Source organism: Lathamus discolor, chromosome 4, assembly GCF_037157495.1.
Source record: "Lathamus discolor isolate bLatDis1 chromosome 4, bLatDis1.hap1, whole genome shotgun sequence".
NCBI lineage: Eukaryota > Metazoa > Chordata > Aves > Psittaciformes > Psittacidae > Lathamus > Lathamus discolor.
In genome coordinates, this window is record NC_088887.1 from 100,710,188 (window position 1) to 100,735,314 (window position 25,127).

Here is a 25,127-nt window from a genome sequence, read left to right on the forward strand (position 1 = left end):
TGGGAAGGAAATGCTCCTGGAAATTCTCTCTGCTGACTACGTGACAGTATGGTGCACTGCAAAACCTGTTATGTTTCCTTGTAGCAGGACTGCATCTCTTAAGTTCTCTTATTTATTGAATACTTGCAGTCTCCACTCATTTCATGACTCTTCTCCCACAGTCACACTTTTTGAAGTCAGCACTCCTGTTTGATGGCTTTTGTATCCAGAAGACTCCTTTCCCAGAATCTGCAGCACATTTTCAATTTGCTGTCCCCCATTGTGTGGCAAAACTATTATGTGGGATTTTAATTGTGACTGTGGAGATTTCATTACCTACAGTGATTCCTTTAGATTAATCCTATGGTGGGTTTGCTAATTTGCTTTTTAATATGTCACGCTATGACACTTAATGATATTTTTCCAACCCTACTCTGCTGAAAGGTTTGTTTTCTGTTCCTAGGGAACAGAATGGTCTAGATTAGAGGGCATAATTGAATGCTACACAAACATGAATGTTAAAGGCCTAAGCTACTGTTTATTATAAAACTGAATGCTGTGCAAAAAAATGTTAAGAAATTAGACATCTGCTTTTGTATCAAAAATGAAAAAAACATACAGTCCTTTTCTGAGCCATTGAAGCAGTATATTTTAGCAAACTTAAGAAAAGTTTCATTGTCTCCCTGAGACTTGCACATACCCTGCATTTCTCTTTCCCCTGGCCTGATCACACATTTCCTGTGCTGCATTATCCGCTTTTGCGTAGGAAAGCTCTACAGAGGGATCTGGACAGACTGGACCCATGGGTTGTGGTCAGTGGGATGAGGTTCAACAAGGCAAAGTGCTGGGTCCTGCACTTAGGCCACAACAACCCCATGTAATGCTCCAGGCTTGGGGAAGAGTGGCTGGAAAGCTGTTCAGTGGAAAAGGACCTTCAGGTGCTGATTGATGACCACTGAGCATGAGCAGCTTGTGTCCAGGCAGCCAAGAAAGCCAACAGCATCCTGGCCTGTATCAGAAATAGTGTGGCCAGCAGGGCCAGGGCAGTGATTACCCCCCTCCCCAAAATGATTCTGCAATTCTGTGAAAAAGCTACTGAAATTAGACTTTAGAATGTGGTTTTCCCTCTGTTTATGCTTTGTCTGGATTATATGAAATTTTGTATATGAAAAGATTAGGTTGGAAGAACCTATTGTCCCATATTTTCTTAGGAATTGGGTAATGCACAAGTCTCAGGGTGCTAATAAACCCATTAACTGCTACTGTATAAAACTACTGAGCAGTTGGAGGTACTAATGCAGGGTCAGTACCATGTAAATGAAATTATGGATGACAAAGCTGTATTGGCAGTACATAGAGATTATGAAAAGCTGGAAGAGCTTCTTAAAATAAGTTGATTGAGCTGCGGAAATACAGTATACTGACTAGGAGACTTTCTTACATGATACAAAAATGGTTAAAGAGAGTATGCAATCAGAAATTTGCTCAAGCAAGTGTTGACGGAGATGTCCCAGGAAGTTTAGAACAGATGAAAATGCATTTCAGTCTGAAAGAGGATTTTTCAACATTTAGATACCCAAAAAGTAGCCTGATATTTTTCCTTTTAAACAAATAGTAACAATCTTCTATTAACTTTAATTGAGCATTTAGCCTGTTGAAAAGCAGCTGATTTACTTGGCATTTAATATCTGCTATCCTTAAATGTTGTCACTGATGATGTGGCTAAAATTTCAAGCAAGTTTTGAAAGAGTAATGGTGCCGGTGTTCTAGGTAGTGCTGGCTTCCTGCTTGCCTTTTTCATTCTGTGTGTCAACACTAAGTGACCCATGGTTATTTTCTAAATCATCGTCATCAGATCCAAGCAGTTTGTGAGGTAAACTCATCTTTTCTTCATCTTCTTGACCTTTATTTACTGAAAGAATGGAAGATTTCACGGTTCTCTCTGCTGCAGAAGTTGCCACTTTTTCTGGAGATTCCTGCAGCTCGTGTTCATCTTCAAGTTCATCTTCAGAATCTTCAAAATTTCTATAAAGTAAACCAAGATAATTCTATGAATCCAATATATCTTTGTTACAAAGCTTTCTCCTTTTGAGGCCTTTCAGATATTTTTTAAACACTTTATAAAGACCCTACAAGCGACACACATAATGTGAATGTTTCTTCTTTCTCTGTGAGATTGTTTACCTGTCTTTGTAAGATGGGAGAACAGGAGCTGCAAAGCCACATTAATACTTCTGCATAACATTTTTAATGACAGCCTTGGCATGTGACATAATCATTTACAGAATTAAAAGTTAAATTAGCAGAGTCTGTAAAGCAAGTAAGTCATATTCATGTATGAAATTTAGCCAATGCAATCTGTCATTTCATTAAAACTGTTCAGTTACATGAATTTTTCTTCTGATGAGCTTGACTTACGTGTCTTCATCATCTGATCTTGGCTCAAGTCGGCCTTCGTCAATAGCAACAGCAGAGTACAATTCTGAATCATCTTCCTTGTTTTCTGTCAGAGGGAATATAGTTAACCTCCCTTCTGGAGAGGAAGAGAAACATTCATTTGTGTATTGGCTGCCTATAAAAGTGTATGTAAAGTAATAGCAAATATGTAACTGCTTGAATGTTTTTGTTGTTCAAACCACAATAATGTAAATACCAGGCTTCTGTTATTCTTGATCACACCTTTTAGTTAGTGGTTTGTAACTTCTGCTTAGTGGAACCTGGTGTGTTTGGTAGACCATAACCACGGAACTATAAAAGTTAAGTAAGAAAGGCAATCAGATGTTAGTATGTTTAAGTTCCCAGCACAGGGATCTGCATTTTCAGTGGAAAACTTAGGGGAGTACTGCTTGGGAAAAACTGAAAATCATAGTTGAATGTAGTTATGGTTACCTAAAAATGCTCACTTTCAAAGACTGATGGGCAATCCTACCCTGAAGGTGGGACAACAATGCTAGGAGTTGTTTTAGTATAAAGACTAATTTCTGTGTGTGATCCAACAGAAATCTGTCAGTCTGGGTAACACTGTACTCCACAATGTGAGCTTGAGTAGCAGGGCAGAACCGGGTTTGAGAGAGTGCTGTGTTTGAATAAATCTAACTGATAAAAGCAACAGCAATTAGAATACCTGTGTGACTTATTCTTGCTTTAGTCCTATGAACTGCTGGAAAGTGGTTTGAATTTTCATTTTGTTGGGGCATTTTAGTGTTTTTGTTTCTGTTTTTAATTTATAAGCAATAAAGCTAGTCTTAGGAATTTAGCTGGCACGTTTAGCTGGTTTAGCCTTCGGAATGGTGCAGTTTTGTAAGAGCTTGTTATGCTATGAGAAAACATGTATGTGAGGCATAATTAGCAGGAGAGTGCTAACTGCACAGTTGCAAATGAAAGGTATTTCTCACAATCCATTAAAATTGTTGAAACTTGGCATGTTTGGCTGCCTTAAAAGTCCCATCATGCAATTACACATTCAAGTATATTGGCAACTATGCATAAAACCATAATGTCTGGTTACATTTACAGTGTCTTTCTGTGGAAAATACTCTAGGTTTTTTAGCTAACAACTTTTCTGCAAAGTAATTGTCTTTTTTAAACCAATCTGTTACTTTGGGAAAGTGCATTGCAGTGTGAGTTCAAATCTATTTTAGTGTCAGCTGTATCAGCATGGACCACCTTGTAAAGTAAGACATCACTGTAGTTTCAGTCACCATGTACTACAGTTTACAGCTCTTCTACAGAAATACATTTATTTGTATAATGTTTTTTACAGGCTTCTTCAACCTTAACAGTTGCAGGGGCTAAATCCAGGTTTGTGGTACCTGCCAATGTGCCAGCTGTAGTAGCTCACCTCTGTCTACCCAAGCAAATAAAAGAATTACATATGAAAGTAATAACCAGTAAGTATGGCTTGTCCTTTTCCCTGCTACTGAAAACGGTGACATCTTGAAAGAGGCCTTTCCCTGCTACAGGACAGAGCAACAGCTACACAGACAGGCTGCGTTTGTTCTTCTACTTAGCCAACCGCTTCTCATCACAGACCATCTGCCAATGGTAGAAGATGTAACACAGTAAAGTAAAACTTGCAAAATTTACAGTAACAAACATCCTACCTGTTTCTTCTCCAAGGTGCATGAAGGAGCTATTAGATAGCTCTGCTTTGACTAAGACGTTCAGGAGTGTCCCTGGTGGTGTTCGTTTCCATTGCTTCCTGTTTCGTGGAATGTCTTCAGGCAGAACAGTGTGGTCAGCTGAAGAACAACAAAGTTCTCAGGTCACTAAAGGATGAATGTAGCTTGATGCTGTCTTTCGTCAGATTCACACTTTCTAGTTTTGACACTGATTTCTTTCCTTTGGGTAATGCTGGAACCTAGGGTTTGGGGTTTTTTTAGCTTTATGGAATACTCCAGATTTTTTTATAAGTATTTGATCTGATCAATACTGTAGAGAAAAAATAGTTGGGACTATTTAGCCCAAAACATTTTTAACATCAGTTTTAATGTTCAAGTAACTGCTTATTAAGCCTGGAATAGACAGGTCTAAGTCATTGAGCAGTCCTTGCTCTCAAACTTGTTGGTTTCCTGGGGCTGAAAAAGCTTCTCTTTTGTCTAAGACAGAATGGACAAGTGGCATATTAACAATAAGATGGGGAAAGGCTTTTTAGCAGGGCCTGTTACAATAGGACAAGGGGTAACGGTTTTAAACTAAATGAGGGGAGATTCAGGCTGGATGTGAGGAAAAATTCTTTACAATAAGGGTGGTAAAATACTGGTGCAGTTTGCCCAGAGAGGTGATGGATGCATCGTCCCTGAAGACATTCAAGGCCAGGTTGGATGTGGCTCTGGGCAACCTCATCTAGATGAAGATGTCCCTGTTCATTGCAGTGGGGTTGGACTAGATGACTTTTGAAGGTCCCTACCAGCCCAAACTATCCTATTCTATGATTCTAATATTCTCCTTTGTCTTCACTGTACGTGTAAACTCCTCAGATTATTTCTGTGTACCTGGGGTTCTGGGAGCATGCTGAATGCTGGAAGAGCTCCTTGGTTGCAGCAACCAGTCACTGGAGATGCCTGGCTGCCTGAGAAGATATGCACTGGTACTGTAAGAAACCTGCCATCAGCCTCTTCTGAAATGGAGAACCCACAGTCGCAGCCGTGTGCACATGCACTTGGGGCTGTGTGGCAACACTGGTTTAGAGTAGCAGTATTAGTAGGAGAGTGGGAAAAAAAGAACTCCCTCACATCCTGGGATGGCACTGGCAACTGACTGCCCTAGTTCTCGTGTGTCAACTCAAGGCCTGAGGAAGCTGCACAGACTGGCTTTTTTAGCTGTTGTTACCCAGCCCACAGAGTGATTCATTAAAATTAGACCTTTTAATATGTATGAGCAGCACAACATGATTGCAATATTAGACAGAGGGGAAAATGACAACTGTATTCTATGGTTTAACACATACAATAACCTCAGTTATTATGAAGTCCTGCAATTAAAAGCCTGCCAGATCATGTGAATATTCTGGTATGGAACTGTTTTGGCCAAGGTCTGTAAGTAGCCTGGCTGAATTTTAGCAGCTCCCTACTTTCAGTGAAAACCAAAACTTTCTTAGCAACTTCATTTTCAGCCATAGCAGGTAATACAGATGTGACATCAGCATCGGCTAAAAAATTCAGTGGTGTCTGAGAGGCTCCAGCTTGCCAATGTTTTCTGTTTTCTTTCCTATCATCTATGTCATTGTACTCTTACGGGAATTAAAGAAGGAGGCAAAGTTATTTCTTTCTAAATAGATTCAAGTGCAATTATAATACTGTGGGATATCAAGAAACAGCTCACCAGATAAACTTGCTGTTTATCCGATAAACTCTATAGCTTAGAGTTACTGAATTTACATAGCTTCTATATAATTCTTCAGGATACTAATCATTGCATTTACCAAGGAATACCTGTTTGGCATGCAGAGAGTTCTTCCAAAGCTCTTTCCACATGATCCTCATAAACTTCCACCAAGTTCTCCTTAAGATTCTCACCATCCACAAAAGTTAAAGTCTCACTGAGTTTATCTGGTACCTGAAAAAACAATAAGTTACTCTGGAAAGAGAAAATACGTACGGTACATCAACTAATCACTTCTCACTTTACTGTGCTTGCCAGCTATCCTCATATATGCAGAGGAAATATGTGTAATAAAAAGTGAAACAGCAGAACTCAAAAGTCATATCATGATTTGTGTACCAGAAGGCTGCAAAGGACTGAAGCGATGTGAAACCACAGAATGATGACAAAATAGTGCTTTAGAAATTAAGAATATGCATACTAGAAAGAAATTGTATTTTTGATGTTGCTATTACAAATACTTAAAAAATTCTAATATAGAATCATAGAATCATAGAATAGTTAGGGTTGGAAAGGACCTCAAGATCATCTAGTCCCAACCCCCCTGCCATGGACAGGGACACCTCTCACTAAACCATCCCACACAAGGCTTCATCCAACCTGGCCTTGAACACCGCCAGGGATGGAGCACTCACAATAATATGCTAATAAACATCTTCATAGGCAGCTATTACATGTCAATCAGCCTCAAATGTCATTTTAATAAATGAAATCCATAATGTCTGTGGTCTCACTTCCACGTTTTCTAAATATTATCTGATTCATCACAATATTATTCTAGCTTTGTGACACAGTACTAGTGAAAAGAAACAGAAGTATATTAAAACAATTTACAAATTAAATTTGGCATTTGCAGACTAACTCAATTTTGAAATGAGTTCTTTCCCCTAAAGGCCAGTTTACAAAACTTAAATATCTGCACTCCTTCATCTTTTACCATGTGAAAGATTGACCCAGATATCACCCAATTTTCTTCTAAGCAGTTATCCTCTTGAGCAAGGTCAGAGCTATGCAATATGTCAACAAATCCTCCATAGGAAGCTTCATTGTAATGAAAGCAGAGGATGAAGATAATAGAAACAAAATCTAGATCATGGAGTTACTGTTGTGGTTTCAGATTACTAATGTAAATCCTTTGAATATAACTACCTCTGTTTCTTGAACGCTGTCCTCCTCAGGAACACATACATCTAAATTAATTTCAAACTTTACTCCTCCCTAAAGAAAAATCACACACTTCAGTAATTTATTTTATTGAATAAAAACATTTAAATAAATGTACACAATTTATATGGGAGTATGAACTTGAAACAAAAGGACAAAAGGAGACCTCTAAATACAGATTATGGCTATTTTCAAAGGATTGCACCCACTTTTGATTTTAAGGAAAGATGTCTTTGATAATCATTTAATTCAAATCCTTGCAATACACAGCAGTTGGTTCTTACAGCTGGTTCTCAACGAGTATTAAAATTTGAATACTGTACTGCTTCTCTGCGATATTTCACAAAAGACCTTTAGTCCACTTCACAATGATCTTATGGACAGAAACCTTCCTGGTATCTTCTGTGCATTTCTGTCCAATTCCCATCCCCTTCTAGAATTTAAAAAGCACTATAGAGAATAATGTTTTATAACAAAATGTTAGAAATTTAGCATACTGACTTCACTTAAACTTTGACTTAACTTGAGTTCCCATACGCTACTAGTGGAGTTTGGTATAAAGATGAGAGGTAGGGACTGATTACTGTCTGGGAATATCTAAAGGGAGCCTCCCTCAGACTATCAGAAAAGCTCATTTATTTTCTTATTGATTCTATCTTCTCATATAAACTTTAAACAAACAGTAGACCACTCCTGACTGACTCTCAGATAACTTGGTTTGCAGAACTACCTCGATAACACAATCATTTGAAATGTACAGACATAAGAAGAAAACGGAAAAAAATACATCAGTAAGGATGGATACCTTTGTGTTGCATCTCTTTTCTAAGATTTTTTGGTCTTGCCTATCCTGGAGTCTGACTTGTTTAAAGTTTTTTTCCATGTCCTGGAAGGAGAAAAGAAAAACAACTTTAAAATGCACTCTTTGACACCAAAATTTGTGTATACCTGTGAAAAAAAGTCTTGTGTAAGTCCTAAATGTAGTCACTGATTCCATTGTACATATATTTGTAAGAATATTCCATTCTTTGTCAATTCTGGCTTATCTGGCAAAAAGAAAAATAGGCCACCTTGCATCAAGTGTAAAACTGATATTTCAGAAACCTGTGTTTGGACAATACAGTACTGTGTCAAGAAATACATACTGTATCTTTTATTTTTTATGGTCATATTCAAAATGACTCAGGCTGAACAGTGCAGTCATCCTACACCACGTAAGGCAAATCCTGACTGAAGAATCCTGATAGCTAGATCAGGGCTGCCTTCCCTTCAGATTAGACTGGGAATTTGCACACTGAGATTAATTTGCATCAATTCAGACTTTCATTCATTTCACTTGAAGAAAAGTGGACTTCTTGCTGCAGAAGGGCATGTGTCTGGAAACATCATCTGGTGTTCACAATGCCATATTGCAAAGTAAAACTGGAACAATTCTGAAAATCCATTCCAGTAGCTGCATTGATAGTATTTGATGAGAAAGAAGTGAAGGAGTACTGTAGCTGGAAAGCTTTCACTCTGCCTCTTCCTCTTGCTTCCCCCAAATTTTTTGTTTAAGTAAGGACTCCACATAAAACTGGATTCTAACTTCGGACATGGTGCTACACATGGACTGTCATGAAGTGCTATATTTTCTGCACAGAATTCTCGTAGAGGTTTGCACTGTGAGTGACTTCTTCTTAGCTTCACACAGAGAGCAAGGAAAAGAAAAATACCACAAAAAGAAATCAAGTAAAAGTACATCCTAACATTTACAGATGAAAAATAATTACTAAAGCAACTCAGGACTCAGCCAAAGAATCTTTCCAAGCTACTCATGAAGGGAACCTAGGGAGATTTTCCCATATGGTGCAAGTATCAGGTGAGATTTAAGCTTTACTTGTCTTCAGATTTGTCACAGAGAGTGAATCAAAGACCTTCAAGGACTTGCACAAAAATATTCTGTTTAGACTAGGAGATAGTACGTATACCTGAAGTGATTCTTTTCCTGTTCCAGCTGTATCCTCAGTTTCAGACTGGTCCTCAGGTTTCCCTTGCCTCACAAGATAGGTTCTATCTTGTATTTTTCGATTCTCCTAGGGAACATTTTTATAAAATTTCAATTTCTAATTAAGTGTACTGGCTTCAAAAAGAAAAAGGAAGTACAAGTGTGTGTATGTTTGAGCTCTGTTACCTGGAGTACTCCTGCTCTAATTCTGAAATCTTGTATATTGTGGTGGTATTCTTCTCGAATTCTCTGCAATTGTTTCAGGTACTCCTGTTAAAAATCAGTAAGGTAGAACACACGTATTAGAAATACATACAGAAATAACAGTAGCTAAACGAAATATTCTATGAATAGCAAACTGTGTATGTATGAGAAAAAGGGATGAATCGTTTCCTGACAATTTTAAAGACTTCTTGCTACTTCATATTAGAGGACATTTTTGAGTTATAATTTTTCCAGACTTTAACCTTTGTGAAGTTTTTCAGACTATATCTTGCTAGCTTAACTGTAGAATTATATCTAAACCAGCTAATTCCAAGAATAACCTAAAGACTGCCTGATGCTAAGGTTGCAATCCAAAAACTGTATTTTTGGAGAGCAAAAAAATTATGTAGTACTTTTTGTATTGCAACTTGCTCCCCAGAATGAAATGAAACCTAGAAATCTTTTATTCCAGAAGCTTCAACATTCCTATGGATGCTCCTTTCTTTTTGCTTTGGTGCAAAATCTTCAAATTTGGCCAAAAAATAATTTCTGTGTTAAGAACATCTCAGTTTATGAAGGGTCATGACATAGCTTTTTATGAGAGTCTTTCCCAATTTGCCCATCTTACAATTGGACTAATCTATAAAATTTCTTCCTTTTCTTTTGGCATATTTAGTACAGACTTTGTGGAACTAAACAGCAACAGTTGCTGAAGAATGTGTACATGATGAGTATATTGCTATTCCAAAGTCTGACAATTATGTACAAGTTATTTTATTAATCCTTAATCTGTCATTTTTTAATAAACCAAACATGGAAAGATTCAACGTATTTATGTATGTTCATATAAGAGAGAAGTGTCAGTTTGTTTTCTCTGTCACCCAAAAGCAAAACCAGGAAAATGTATTGCTCCTATATATAATAATCTCCTAAATTTATAATATGACAGGGAAGTACTATGCATCACATGGTATTATATCACATTCTAAATGTCATCATATGACTTATGAACAATGAATATACATACATGAATAATGCACACATGACTATTTTATCTGATTTGTAAATGTGAGGATCTATTGTCCTCCAGCAATAGAGGATCTGTTGTCCTCTGTTCAGTGACGTAACTCCTCTGATCTCAGTAGAAGTAAAACTAAAATCAAGGCCATGGTTTATGAAATTATTACGGACATCAATTTTTGTGCAAGTCTTCAGTAGTTTATGTAAGATGGAACTAGATAAAAACAGCTTATATTATCCTAGTGTTCAGATGGAAAAGAATCAAATCGTACATAGAGAACACTATTATCAAGGAGTGTAAGAAGGCATCTTTAAGCAGCTAAAGAAGATATTTCATTTACCTGTTCTTTCATTTCTTTCTTTCTAGATATGTCCTGCTGATGGTTTTTGAGATGTTCTTTCTTTACTTTCTGCTGCTCTATTTGGTCATGATACAGGTCGGCAGAGGATGGTCGCAGTCCCTGTGGATGTACAAATATATCCCAGAGCAAAGGAATTTCTTCACTGCTCACTCAATTCAGTCTCCCTGTCCCACTGAAGAGTGAAGTGAGTCGAGTGTGTATTTTTTGAAAGAAAAAGTTACAGTAGAATTTTATATTGCTGCAGTTTTCTATTAGAAGATAAAACCTCAATATGAGCATTGTGGAGCAGATCAGTAAGTTTGCTATAGCAGAACTTTCTACCTGTCAGTATTACAGTCTGCTGTTAGAAATCCATCTTTTGCATTTTCATTCATTTCCTTTTACAGATGTTATTCTATGATTCAGTATTTACTTACCAGCTGTTTTTCCACTTTAATCTTGTACTGTTGAGCTTCAAAACGCCTTTGAAGATATTCGGCAGGCCTGAGAGATGTTCATATACTACATTTTATTTCACAGACTCGCTATCTTCTGCACAAATAATTCTCTATAGGTTCTATCACATACAAAAAAACCCAGACCTCTCTTTGTACTACAAATATGGATAAAATATGAATAAATATGGATAAATACAGCACAGCAGTAAAATCAGAAAAAGTAAACATCCATTTCAGGCATTCCCCTTCCTATGACTTCAGTTAGATTTGCCTTCTGAAGAGTGCAGCAAAGTCATTCTCCACCTTTTATTGAATGTATGTAAAAGTGTTAATGAAAATAAAGGTGGTGTTCCTGATCCTTAAAATGAGTGAAAACTGTCACAGTGGAGGTTGTATATTCAACAACTTCTCTATTTCTTTCTTCCCGGTTTTGTGGTTGCTACATATTTACATCTCTTTTTTTTTTGGTATACAATAACCGGCAGTCACTTGTAAGCTCCCTGATTTCTATTTGGTTTATTTCCTATCTTCAGAATCCATTTGTGCCCCAGAAGACTTTGTCCTTAAATAAGGCACTAGAAACTCAGCTCAGACAAGATGTTCTAAAGCTTAACTGAAACATTCTAAATACTGTTGTCATTGAATGAAAACTAATGATTCGGCCAACCTTAAAAGAAGCGTCCAAAAGCCGGCAGTATTAAAAGATACCTTACCTTCCTTTCTCAAGGTTTTCAAAACTCATCCACACCAATGGCCAATCTTGGAAGGAACAGACTATCTTGAATTTAATAAAGTACCTTTACTTTGTAAGAGAAAGGTTTTGGAGTAAACAAATTGCTAGAGAAAGGGCTTTTATATCTGAAACTGAAATATAAGCTCTGCAGGGAAAAAAAACAACAACATTTTCATGGCCTGCCTTCCACTCTGTTCCCTCAAGTGGAGAACTGCTTGTGGTCTTTACATCGATCTGATCCCAGTGTTTATCCTTAGTATAATTAGAAAGTCTACAAAAAGCCTATGTCTTACTTCTCACACAATAAAATGCTGAGACTGGGGAGACATTTTGATAATGAATGTCAAACATCAGGACAATATATTCAGAAGGAACCGCTGGATACACAGAAACAGGAGTTATGTTCTTGTGCAATTAACCTTATGTAAGAAAAATAACAAAGACTAAGCAAAGAAGGAATTATACTGGTTGATCCATGTCCACTGTTATCTAATCAGGAAGGCTGATAACTCAAAACATGCATGACAGTTCACCACTAATAAACAGAGAAAAGTTTACCAATCAAGTGGTGGTGGTGGAGGTGCAACTTGTCCTTTTAGTTTGTAATATTCCTCAACTCTTTGGCTGATATGAGAAAGCTCGTAAGGTGCATTAGCTTTTCTCTGCAAGTTGTCAAGCTTATCATAGTAATGACCATAATGACCGTGTGCTCTAGTACCTTCTGGCTCCTCTGCCATCTCAAATCTGGAGGTCTGTGGCTAAAAATATAATAAAGCATGTTAATTTACCTGCCTGCATTTGCATGAGTACAAGCTTGAATTAACTTCCTGTCCTCCCCAGTGTAAGTTGCACAGTAATACACACTGGTACAGTATAGTTAGTGTAAGTTTTCCAAATCCTTTCACATATAAACCAGAAACTTCCTAACTTTTCAAGGCTTTATATAATCTTACAATTGTCATTCCCTTCTCCCCTGTTCCATCAACTCCTGTCATTACGCAGCAGCCTATATTGTTGTGAGAGGCAATCAGCTTTGTACTCTGTAGTGTCATTGCCCTAGAGTCACTTCATTGTTCTGAAGCCTAAAGCACTGAATCTATTTCAGGAGAATCTCATTTTGATATGTGAGAGCAAGGGGAACCTGGGATGTAGTTTGGGGCAGTTTATGCATTGATTGCTGCTTTCAGGGGAGCACTGTGGTACTTTGCCATCTCTTTCATTATATGCCTGTGAGAGCTTGCCTTTCATTTCTCAACATCCTTACTGTGAGGAAACACCCCTGTGCTTCCACTGTCTTTTCTATTTGTCATAGGAACAAGGGAGGGAAGGTGCCACTGCATGATATAAGCATGGTAAGGCATTCACAAACATTTCCATGGTAGAAACACTATACGGTGTATGACAAAAATGCTGAATTTTGCTTATTTTCTTAAATAAATTAAAAAACATCTAAGTATCCCATCCATAGATGATGACTACAATAACTATTCCTCCCTGCTTTCCCTTTTAGAAACACTAAAAACGGGCTTATCTACACATGGTATAGTCCAGATTACAGTAGAATATGAATTCCTATCTTTGTAAGAAAATTTTCCACTGCCAGTAATGTTCCCAAGGAAGCGGTAACCTCAAAAAGTGTTTATCTTATCCCTTATTGAAAGAAGTTTTACAGGATGGCATCCAGAAGTATGGCAAGCCCAAGCAATAGGGAGTACAAATCAGGCCATCTGAATAAATGTAAAAGGATTGAGAGGACTGGGAACTATGACCAGTGGAGCAGGTGCCCTCATGTCTCAGGCCATGGAAAAGTCTGGGGCACTAAATGCCTTTTTTGCCTCAGTCTTTACTAGCAAGTCTAGCCTCCAGGAATTTCAGGCAGCTGTGACCAGGTTGGGGAGTCTGAAGCAAGGAAGTTGTACCCTTGGTGTAGAAGTATCAGATTAGAGAATACATAAGCAGATTGCCTTGCCTTCCGGAGATGACTAAATATGAGAATATGGATGCACAGTACCTGAAAAATAGGCTGTTGCCCTCTTGAAGGAGGTTTCAGCTCATTTCTCTGAAATAATTCCTGTTTCTTGACAGGCACCACCATTCCGGATTCTGGAGAAACTTGGTCCTGGGCTCTCCTTTTTTGAAGTTTATCTGTTTTTTAACAATAAAATATGAAAAGATTATATTTTGTCTTCTCTATATGATTAGTGATCATGTAGTTGCAAAACATAGTAGTGTGCATACACAAAACAGGTTGGGTTCACCTTGTCAGTTCCCCATGTGGGAGAATACAATTACACACCATTCCCATCTGGTCAGTCAGTATTCTGCAAATACTTAAGCTGCAATAAGGAAGAATAGTGTCTTTGCTAGCATGAAGTCATTTCTAACCGAGGTTTAAAACTTTCCTCAGTAATGACTGTGACAGTATCATGTCTGGGAGATAAAATATATACAAATTATGGGTAGTATATGACCATAGATATTTTTTACAACTACTGATTTAGATGTTCAGGTGCCTCTGTCCAAATTGAATTAGTCCTGAAGGCAGATAAATCTTAACTGAAAATAAGCTGCAAAATAACATGGGCTCCTACACTACAAAAGAACTTTTTTTTTTTGGAGAGGGAGGAGGGGAAAGTCCATAGTGTAGTCAAGTAACTACATAGGTTTATTTTCACAAATCTGTTTGAACTGCTTTGATATCCAAAGATAAATTTAAGGAATAATTATGACATACTGAAGAATATAAAATTAGGAAAAGGTCATGCTCCCAGAACTATGCCAGATGTTCAGCAGTTCATATAGAGATAAAATTTAGTCTCATTCATGAACATGCATAATCTGGTCTATCAATGAGCACTAAATCCAAATAGAGTTAACTGTCCCTCGCAATTTAATCTAATTTATAATATTTTGTAAAATGTTTTTATTATTTTGTAAAAACATGCTTTGCACAGATTTTTGCATTTTTGCACATAGCTTGGTAAAATTAAGTCAGGATATTTTTCATTTGACAGACCTAAACTTCATCTAGACCAAAGCCTCTCAGTTTTGTAAACTTTATTCTTAAAAGAATTAAGGCTAATGTTTCAGCACTTTCCCACAGCAGCTTTTCTAGCTGAAAGCTGCTAATGAGTTGGTCTTAAAGCTCTTTTCCTGAACAGGACAGTGATGCACGGTCTGCTGTGTTCCTGCTCTTGCACTTCTCTTTTCATTTTTAAGTTTGTGCAAAACTCTTGTATCCAAATGTGTAATAAAGACTGCTGGAAAAAGTTATAGCCATCACATGCATCGTAACTAAGAAATGCTAGTGTAGAATTAATGTTAAAAAATACTGTCATTACCTTGTATCAGCTTGGTTCCAGACTGTGATGCTGAAGGCCATTTTCTATGTATCACAGCATGACTGAGTTCTTCGGGTGTTAGCTATAAGAAAAAAGGTATCTGATTGATAGAACGGTTTATACTTCTTTGATACAGTTTTCCCTCAGCAAGCAGCAGTACAGGCACTTACCTCAGGGGGCAAATACCTGAGAACGAGCTTCCGCAAGAAGGGCTTCCTTAGAATAGAATTAATAGATGGTCGATCTCTTGGAGATACTTTAAACAACTGGGAAATTAATATCCTCAGATCATATGAGTAGTTCAGAGACACTGGGTGAAAACGGCCTCTGCAAATCTTCAGCACCAGCTGGTGCAAACTATTGCCTTCAAACTTAATCAATGAAAACAGTAAAAAGAGGACAGTAAGTACTGCTGGTTGGAAATGGTGGACTAGGCACACAAACTTGAAAAAGGGTACTTGCTGACAGAAGCCCTGTGCTATGTAATCTCCACACAATTCCTTTCTTACTAACTATAGTTTGCTGTACACAGCAAACTATAATATAAAAATTAATATATCCACTATCTGATTGTATTTTCTGGTTACATTCTCCTAGTTTCAATTGCAGAACTTAGAAGGTTCAATGGCTTTTGGACCTGGAAGACTTTTATTCCTACTCTGCTGTCATACAGGAACAGAGAAGCAATTTTTCCAGAACGAAACAAGTTTTGCTTTACTAAAAGCTGTCATCAGAGACCTGCATACATAGCGTTCACCTTTTACTAAAAGCTGTCATCAGAGACCTGCATACATAGTGTTCACCTTCAAACCCTCCCTCTGCCTCTGCATTCTGTGTTCTCCCAGGCACTGATGCTGATTTTTAACTGAAGCCACTCAGGTAGATCAGCACTCCGAGTTCAGCAGATCTCTTCATAGGTCAGCAAAAATAGTTTTCAAAGCAAATTCTCATCTTATTGACATGGCTGTTTTGAAGGAAGTGTAGCCAAAATTTGCCTTAGCTTCACTTGCATTTCCTGTCTACATCAGCATCTGGTCCCTGCCTTCAAATAAATGGGCAGCAATACAGAATAAACCACCTAATATTTGTAAGAAGTAACATTAGTGTTTTCTCATTTTGTGAAATCTGAAATTTTCCTCAGCAGTACTCCCTTGCTCTCAGCTCAGCACAACTGCTCTCCCTATTAGTGCTGCTCTTCCTTCTTCAACATCCAAGCTCAGTAAATCGTCAACTTCTGCTTCATGCAGGACTGACCCTTTTCCTGTCGCTGGGATTAGTCTTTGCTGTATTTCCTTCTCCACATAATACTCTTAGGCTGAGAATTATCTGAGCATCAGATCAGGCTGAGGACAACACAGCTTCCTGAAAATACTACGTTAGTTATATTGACACGAATGTGCTTCCAAGCAAAACAATATGTTTACGAAAATGCTTCTGGGGACACAAACTGCTTTCTTGGGGAATGTGGATTTCAAATTCTTTAATACATATAAATGGCTAATTTTAAATAAAAATAAGTGAAGTTATATGCCAAAAGCCTACCTTTGAAGTTTGGCTTTAGTTCTTTTTATTGTTCATCTGCCTTTTGAAAGATTTTAGTATTTATTGAAATACTAAATATATAATTTATATGTGTATACACACACATATATGCAAGTTGTAGAAATGCAATGTAATACTTTATACTTTAATATACACAAAACAGACACACTGGGAAAAATTAAGCACTAGCAGTCATTCTTTTATATCAATAAATAAGATGAAAGAAAGCCTAGCAGCTGACTATGAATACTATTATTACTATAGTTTTTCCAGGCTGCCCACTATCTGTTTTAATAATATGATAATGATCTGAATCTATGATACTTACAGGATGTTTTAGTGCACATAGCTCATAAAGCACACAGCCAAGAGACCAAATATCTCTGTGAATAAAAAGGAATTAAAGTTTCAAGGAAAAGACTATAATATTTTCATACATGTAATCAGTACCTCTTCTCAGCTCTCAATTTTATTAACATTATTCCATCAGAGATTAATAGCGGTGCAAATTTTAATTTTTCTTAAGATGCACTGAAAAGAACTGGACATTTCTTTTTAGTTGTGGTACCAATGTTTCTATGATACCTAACTAGGTACTGCCATTATCATTGGAAAAGGCACGTGATGTAAAGAATGCCTGCTTCATATTCCTAGCAGGATGAAGGGCAAAGCTATCTCTAGCTGAGTTGCTAGTTAAGGAGACAATAAGGGAGTAAACTTGTGTGAACAGCAATTACAGCTGAGATGCTAGTCTTGGCTCCAGAACATTTGGTGTTCACCACACCCCCCACACAGAGAAAGGAGTGTAGCTCACTCAGCTCCTGACTTTTCAGTGCTTCTCATCTGGTATTTTGTGTTAAGCCTGAGTAAGCCTTTAAAATTCTCAGACATATTTGTCCTTCCTGCAAGTAGCTACTGTGGAGTTCCAGAATTGCCAACCTAGCAGCTTTCCTTCTAGTGTATTTTTATAAATCACAAGTAAGCGTACCAAAAATTCATAACCTTGGAAATGAAAAAAACCATACTTGCATTAGTCACTACATGTTGGAAACAGAAGGAAATTTAGTATTTGATGGAGAACCAGATAAAGCAAAGGAAAAAAATAATCTATTTTACATTTCACACCATTACAAACAAGGAGTATTAAAAGAGAATTAGATTCAAGTTTAAAGTATAAGTAATTTTATAAAACCAAAAAATATATTTATGTTAAGTCTTTAGATGAATCATAACAGACTCAAGATTATTCTAGACACTGTGCGTTAAAATATTACTGACAGTGTTGTACAGTATAACACAGTTATTGTATACGGTTGATGCGCCTAAATATTGTACACAGTAATACAAAATTTCACAAGGGTGACACGTGAAATGTCCAGTGCCCTGCAAAATACTGATTTAAACCATGACATTGCTAAAATAAGTTATCTCATGCCTGCATGCCCTCACGCACAAGCATGTGAAGGAAAGACAGAGACTCACGTTTTATTGTTGTATGGTTGATTTTCACAGATCTCAGGTGACAGATAATACGGGGTCCCTACACAGGTATGAGCAAACTCCGTAGTGCTAATGAAACACAAAGAACAAAAAGGTTTATACACGGAATACATCCTATACCTAACAAAAGCCCAGTTGCTAGAATCATAGAATGCTTAGGATTGGAAAGTACCTTAAGATCATCTAGTTCCAACCCCCCTGCCATGGGCAGGAACCCCTACCCTAGACCATGTCACCCAAGGCTCTGTCCAACCTGGCCTTGAACACCGCCAGGGATGGAGCATTTACCACTTCTTTGGGCAACCCATTCCAGTGCCTCACCACACTCACAGTGAAGAACTTCCTCCTTATACCTAACCTAAAATTCCCCTGTTTAAGTTTAAACCCACTGCCCCTTGTCCTATCACTACAAGCCCTGATGAAGAGTCCCTCCCCAGCACCCTTGTAGTCCCCCTTCAGATATTGGAAGGCTGCTATGAGGTCTCCACTCAGACTTCTCTTTTCTAGGCTGAACAGCCCCAACTTTCTCAGTCTGTCTTCACATGGGAGGTGCTCCAGCCCCCTTAGCATCCTACTAGGCTAGACACATCTCTTACTTCATGGCATGTGTTAGGATAACAGAAAAATCATAGTGTCAGACATTTTGTATCCCAGACCTTTTGAACAAGCCCAATCCACAAGCAATTTGCATACTCAGGTTGCATTCAGACTGCTTATAACCATTCTTACTTAGTGTAGCTCACAGACTAACTAAAAAAGGTGCTTACCTGTTCAACTGTCTTGCTATGCCAAAGTCCCCAAGCTTTGCTACCTTTCCATTATTGCTAAGAAAAACATTCTGAAAAAAAAACCAACCAAAACTCAGATGTGAAAATTAAACATGGCAGAGCTTCTTAAGCATATTTTTACAAGACAAAAAGTACGCCCTCTCAGTACCAGTTTTACTACCTGTGCTTTTACATCTCTGTGTAAAATCTTCTTGTCGTGAATATGCTTCAAGCCCAAGGAGATCTGCACAAACCAACTCAGAATCTGGAGTGAAAGTTAAAGGGAAAAGATACCTATAAATTCATGTGACTTTAACGTCCAGTAGGGCATCTTACTGAAATACATTAAAAACATATAATAAAATCTAAAATACGTAGAGCATATACATATAAAATAGTAAAAATAATATTTTTATAATTAATACCATAGACTTTTCCTTTCCTTTTTTAGTGCTATCACAAAACTAAACAAAAAGAGATACTTGTTCCACTCCACTTTCACCACCCCCATCAGGTTTTCACTGACTGTGACAGGACAAGTTCTTGAACAAAGACTCACATCAAAGAACAGAAAGAATACTAGACGTTTATTTAGAAATGAGTGAGTTCAAATAACAACTAAGACAGAATTGGGAAACGTCTTCTTAATCCACAGTGGCAGAAGTCATACCACCCAGTTATCACATTTGTACTCTTACTGAATGTGGTTCAGAAAAAAACAGTATGAGTGGTGACCAAAGGGAGCTATGAAGATACCTGTATACTAAGTAAGCACAAAGGTTTATCCTTTGTTGTTGACAGAGTACAGCTCTTAAACATATATTTAACTTTAAATATACATGTGTTTTATTGTACAAGGGCCTTGGGACTTAACTTAGAAACAAAATTACAATGTGATTATATGCTTTTCTATTTAGGAAAATTGATGGTCATGAAAGACTTTGATTCAAGTAATAATCTTCTATTCAGCAATGCTTCACATTAAGCGTATGATTTCCTGAATAGGGATGATGCCACAAATGAGAATTTCTTAAGCATACATTTGAAAATACGAAGATATTTTAATGACGTAATGTTATATTGGGTGATTTGCTTTCCTTTCTTAATTAGCAAATGTTATCTTTAGTTTCTATAATCTGTTTTTATGTCCGTACTTCATTTGCCTTTCTTTGAATATATATTATTCTATCTCATTGTCAAGGGGGTTGTGTGTATTGGTTTTCTCTTGTGTTTTCATGATCTATAGTTTTGCCCTATCTTTATTTTCACTCATGTTCTCTCTACCTCTAGTGTGACTCCCAATAGGATCTTAAAATTCATGATTACTGAAGTAATTCACTTCCAATTGACTTCTACAGTAAAGAGTTCCTCTTTTACTACTGAAGCAAAAAGAAAAGTCACAATACTACTTCCATTTTTTTTTTTTCCAATTCTGTGCTTTGTAGTATATCTCCACTAACAGACTGGATACTAGTTATGTAGTTTCTACATACATTTTCATTATGCCTGCAAAAGTAGAAAACTATGTATGATTAAATAACCTCAGAATCCAGTACACTAAGTCAAATACATAAGAGAAAATTTCCTTCAGAAAGCTACACTACCATTTAAAAGAAAGTCTTTATGGCTTATTAAGTATACTACAAAGAAAAAGTGCAGCCACAATGGAAGGAGCAGTGAGAGGAAAGAGGGATAAAAATGTCATCGAAATTATAATAATGAATTAACTTCTTTAAAATGTTCAATTATTTTAACAGGCCAGAAAAGAAGCAGTAGCTAGTACCGGATAAATCAAACCATGCGTTTTACGTAATATGTCCTTTCCTCTAAAGAGAAGTTATTTTACCTGGTCCTCGCCAAACAGCACTCCGTGCTGCATATTTATCCGCGTCATTAAGTCTCCACCATCACAGTATTCCATCACAATATATAGCTTGTTCTTTTCTGAAAGGAAAAGTATAATTTTTCCTTTAATACTCATTAACACAGCAATAAATTATTTTTATTTTATATGGTACTTGTTTCAAACAGGGGTAGCTAATTTTCTATCTACTCCTCCCTTTCAAAGAGTAAATGAGAAAAAAATGGATACTTCCAGTGAAAACTCATGCCAAAACTAAGATATGAGAATATATTTAAACGGAGACTTACCAAAATATTCAATACATGAGAAAACCCCCAAGAGATTGCACTGATAGAAAGAGAAATGTTCTTACAGCCAATGCTTAGCATAATGCTTCATAGTTGGGATTGTCCCCCAATAATTACTAAGTATACAGTTAGGCTTAGGGGAAAGGTTAAAAGTAGACAGTGTCCAAACAGTAGAAATAGACAACAGGGACAATTTTACATGGAAAATCACCCTATTGTTACCACTCTGGGGTCCAGAAAACCACCAGATTTATGTGTCCCTTCAAAAGTGCAGGGTCCTACACCTGGGTCGGAGCAATCCCAGGCATGGCTACAGACTGGGCAAAGAAGAGATTCAGAGCAGCCCTGCAGAGAAGGACTTGGGGGCGCTGGTCGATGAGAAAATGAACATGAGCCGGCTTCAGTGTGCACTCGCAGCCCAGAAAGCCAACCGTATCCTGGGCTGCATCAAAAGGAGTGTGACCAGCAGGTCGAAGGAGGTGATCCTGCCCCTCTACTCTGCTCTTGTGAGACCTCACCTGGAGTATTGTGTGCAGTTCTGGTGTCCTCAACATAAAAAGGACATGGAACTGCTGGAACAAGTCCAGAGGAGGGCCACGAGGATGATCAGGGGACTGGAGCACCTCCCGTATGAAGACAGGCTGAGGAAGTTGGGGCTTTTCAGCCTGGAGAAGAGAAGGCTGCGTGGAGACCTCAGAGCAGCCTTCCAGTACCTGAAGGGGGCCTATAGGGATGCTGGGGAGGGACTCTTCATCAGGGACTGTAGTGACAGGACAAGAGGTAATGGGTTAAAACTTAAACAGGGGAAGTTTAGATTGGATATAAGGAGGAAATTCTTTCCTGTTAGGGTGGTGAGACACTGGAATCAGTTGCCCAGGGAGGTTGTGAGTGCTCCATCCCTGGCAGTGTTCAAGGCCAGGTTGGACAGAGCCTTGTCTTGGATGGTTTAGTGACAGGTGTCCCTCCATGGCAGGGGGGTTGGAACTAGATGATCTTGAGGTCCTTTCCAACCCTAACCATTCTATGATTCTATGATTCTATGAAAAATTGACAGTCCTGATCACAGAAAACAATCTGAACACAAACCATAACATTCGTTACATAAGGCATTGCTTATGACAGCCATCAGCAGGAAAAATAAATACAGGGAAATAGCTCTTATGGAGAACAGACTTAATCTTCTCTTTCAGTCCTGAAGAATTCTGTATTCTTGAGTGACACCTCAAAATATTGTTCAAGAAAACAGGCCAACAGGACATATTTCTTGTTATACTCAAAAGCTTTCTTCTTTTATTGAATATCCCAAAAATTCTCATTAAATTCTGGAGTCCTATGACGATCAAGACTAAAGTTCAGCTTAAAACATGCAGACACTGCAGGATGTAGCGTTTATGCCATGATACCTTAGGTCACACACACACACATGAAAAGGGCAAGTGGTGACTGAATTTGATACCTCATGGTCATTTTTAGGAGTTGGAACCTGTCCCCACCTGTAAGTAAGAGGCTGAGGATAGGCTTAAATTTGGGCAAAATTAGGAAGGTTGGCTTCGCTCCTTTAATCACAAATAGAACAAAAATTTTAAGAATAAACCTTGCAAAGAAGCATAGAAGGTTACAATATTCGTATGCTTCATCTTGGCCAGGAGAATGACTTCTTTCTGAGAGGCTTCTTTTTCTTTCACAGGCATCTGCAAAGAATTGAGAAACTATATGCTAGCAATGATATATTTAACTCTTTTCAAAAACAGTTACATTGTTATCAAACCATTCCCACAAATACAAAAAGACAGTGTACCAAGGTGATGCAAAAGCAGGCGTATGCTTGGAAATATATTGGAAGGAGCAAAGTCAAGCCAAATTATGACATTATACAAGCAGGCAAATGTCTGCCTTTGAACTTTCTATACAAATGCTATTGCTAAGCCAGCTGATGGATAGAGCTCAACTCTGAAGTTGAACTTCCCTTAAGTATTTGAAGAATAAGGATCTAGATGACTCTGTATTTCTAATATGGGTGATCTCAAAAGAGTAAAAAGAAAAAAAGTTCTTCATTTTACTGCTATTACAAGTTTTTGTAACATTTCAGGCAAACTTTGCCCTGTTATGTTAAATGGAAAACTTCTACCTGGTTCATTGCGATCACACTTTCAATATAACTTCTTAAAAATTCATGTCTCTGAGTATCCATCCATCAAAATATCCTCTTATATTTATAATAAGTTTCTTACCCTCAGGAAATTAAAAGGTTTAGATAAATGTATCACAGGATTGTGATTTGTTATTTCAGTGGCAATAGTTTCATCGCAGTTGAATCCTCTACAATAAAATCTGAATTGGTGTCAGGCATTGAACGCAGAGAAAAGCTTTTGAGAGAACAAAATTAAGTAAAAAGTAAACACAATATCAAAATATGTATTTTGTCTATGCTTGTAAAATCCTTATATGAGCACAGAGTACAGTCTTCAGAAAGTTTAACTCTATATAATGAAGATAGAACTACAAAGGAGATAAAATATAACCCGAGTTCATACCCCTGCTGACTGCAATTAACACAATCAGGTAAATAACTGCTGTTACCATCTAAGGTTTGTTGTTTTACCTTAGTTAAATCGATCTCTTTGATAACACACTGCTCATTATCCACTTTTACTTTTGCCAAGAATATTTTGCCAAAAGATCCTTCTCCAATTTGTTTAATGATTTCATATTTATCCATGATGTCTTCACCTTAAAGCAGTGGCTAAAATGAAGAAGTCCGCAAATTAGTATTGCACAATTAGTGCTCTAACATTCAAGTTTCTGCTATTGAAATAGACACTACCTTTTAAAACTGTCATTTTTATGACTGTTTTTCATATTTTGTCACATTTTTATTACTGCTACTGATCCTTCCTAAAAATGTCATCTCCTGGAAGTCTGCAAATTATTGTGGATCTGAGCTTTCAATAAGCAGCAAGTTTATGAGTGTCTCATAAAGAGAAGCTTGAAGCTTAGTCTTAGTACACCCTAAAGTTAAACCATGAGTCAGTAGAAAGTACTGCGTGAGATTATATGATTTTGGGACTCATTATTTTCTGAAGTCAACAATACTGTAGAGTTGTTCTTTTAATGAAGGAAAAAATAAGGTCATATGCTGTTTCATGCTGATTCAGTTGAAACTGATGTGATCTAATGTCGGCAGCAAGATGAGCAGCCACTGCGTTCTGCAGGAGACCACAGCCAAGTGCAGCTGCGCACCAGCAGTCCTCTGGAAGCCTCTGACAGAAACGATAATGTCACTGGGTACTTGAAAGATATCCATACGCAGACCTACACAGCTAAACATCAGCAAACACATTAAACTGTTCTTATTAGTTGGCCTGAGTTTTAGAAAGGGAGGCTTGCTAAGACCTAGGCTTTTCCTGCCAGGAAGGCCAGGCAACCCCGGGGGCCCGCGCAGGCTCTATGGCGGGCGGTTTCTGAGGACCACTTCGAGGCGCCGGCGGGGTGACTCAGTTCAGGTGTCTGGGTCCGAGCCAGCTCCTGTTCGCGGTCGCCGGTGCGAAGCAGCACTGCGGCACAGCCGGGCCCCTCACACCGAGCCCGGGTGCGCTGCGCCCCACGGCCCTGCCCCTCAGCCGCCCGGCTGCCCGCGGCACGGCAAGGCGGCAGGGCCAGGCCCCGGGCGCGGTGATAGGGCTCGGCACACGTCACCCGCCGAGGTGATGGTGGAGGCGGCCGCCGCCTCCCTCGCAGCGGGACCTACACACGGATGGTGGCGTCCAGCCTCCTGCTCCGGGGCTGCGGGACCGGCACCGCGGCTGGCCGGGGATCCGCCGGGGGTACCGCCGTGCCCGCCGCGCCGGGGAATCGCGCTCTGCCGCTCTCCCTGCCCCGGCTGTGGTGCCGTCGCCATGGCGACGAGGCGCGCCGGGCGGGCTGCCCTGGCTGGGCCTCCCTTCCTTGTGGCCCGGCCCTGCGCCGGGGACGCGGTACCTGCCTGCGCTCGGCCGCGTCTGGAACCGCAACGCCCGGAGGAGCGCTCCCCGGACCCTCGCCCCCCCCGACGGAGGCTGGC

The 25,127-nt window shown here is 38.5% G+C and overlaps 1 protein-coding gene across 1 annotated transcript; it reads right to left on the minus strand.

Annotated features, from left to right (window-relative positions):
• Positions 1-1,571: 1,571 nt before the first annotated feature.
• On the minus strand, positions 1,572-24,910 carry NEK5 (NIMA related kinase 5). The gene is made up of 23 exons (XM_065675838.1): positions 24,816-24,910; positions 23,670-23,810; positions 22,662-22,758; positions 20,763-20,860; positions 19,098-19,181; positions 18,917-18,987; positions 18,132-18,218; positions 16,978-17,032; positions 15,278-15,478; positions 15,108-15,189; positions 13,778-13,911; positions 12,325-12,524; positions 11,013-11,079; positions 10,576-10,695; positions 9,197-9,280; positions 8,994-9,098; positions 7,832-7,912; positions 7,012-7,080; positions 5,913-6,057; positions 5,552-5,710; positions 4,083-4,220; positions 2,398-2,512; positions 1,572-2,004 (listed from the first exon to the last, which is right to left on the minus strand). Exons 2-23 carry the CDS (start codon positions 23,784-23,786, stop codon positions 1,746-1,748), a joined length of 2,568 nt encoding a protein of 855 aa, XP_065531910.1. The 5' UTR covers positions 23,787-23,810; positions 24,816-24,910; the 3' UTR covers positions 1,572-1,745.
• Positions 24,911-25,127: the final 217 nt, after the last annotated feature.

Bases quoted from the DNA above. Each gene is read 5' to 3' on its own strand.
- NEK5 (XM_065675838.1), bottom strand. From the start codon at position 23,786: ATGGATAAATATGAAATCATTAAACAAATTGGAGAAGGATCTTTTGGC. The intron at 22,759-23,669 runs GTAAAACAACAA...AATTCTTTGCAG, and splicing joins AAGAGATCGATTTAACTAAG to ATGCCTGTGAAAGAAAAAGA. The intron at 6,058-7,011 runs GTAGTTATATTC...TTCTCTTTCCAG, and splicing joins ACAGCGTTCAAGAAACAGAG to AGTAACTTATTGTTTTTTCA.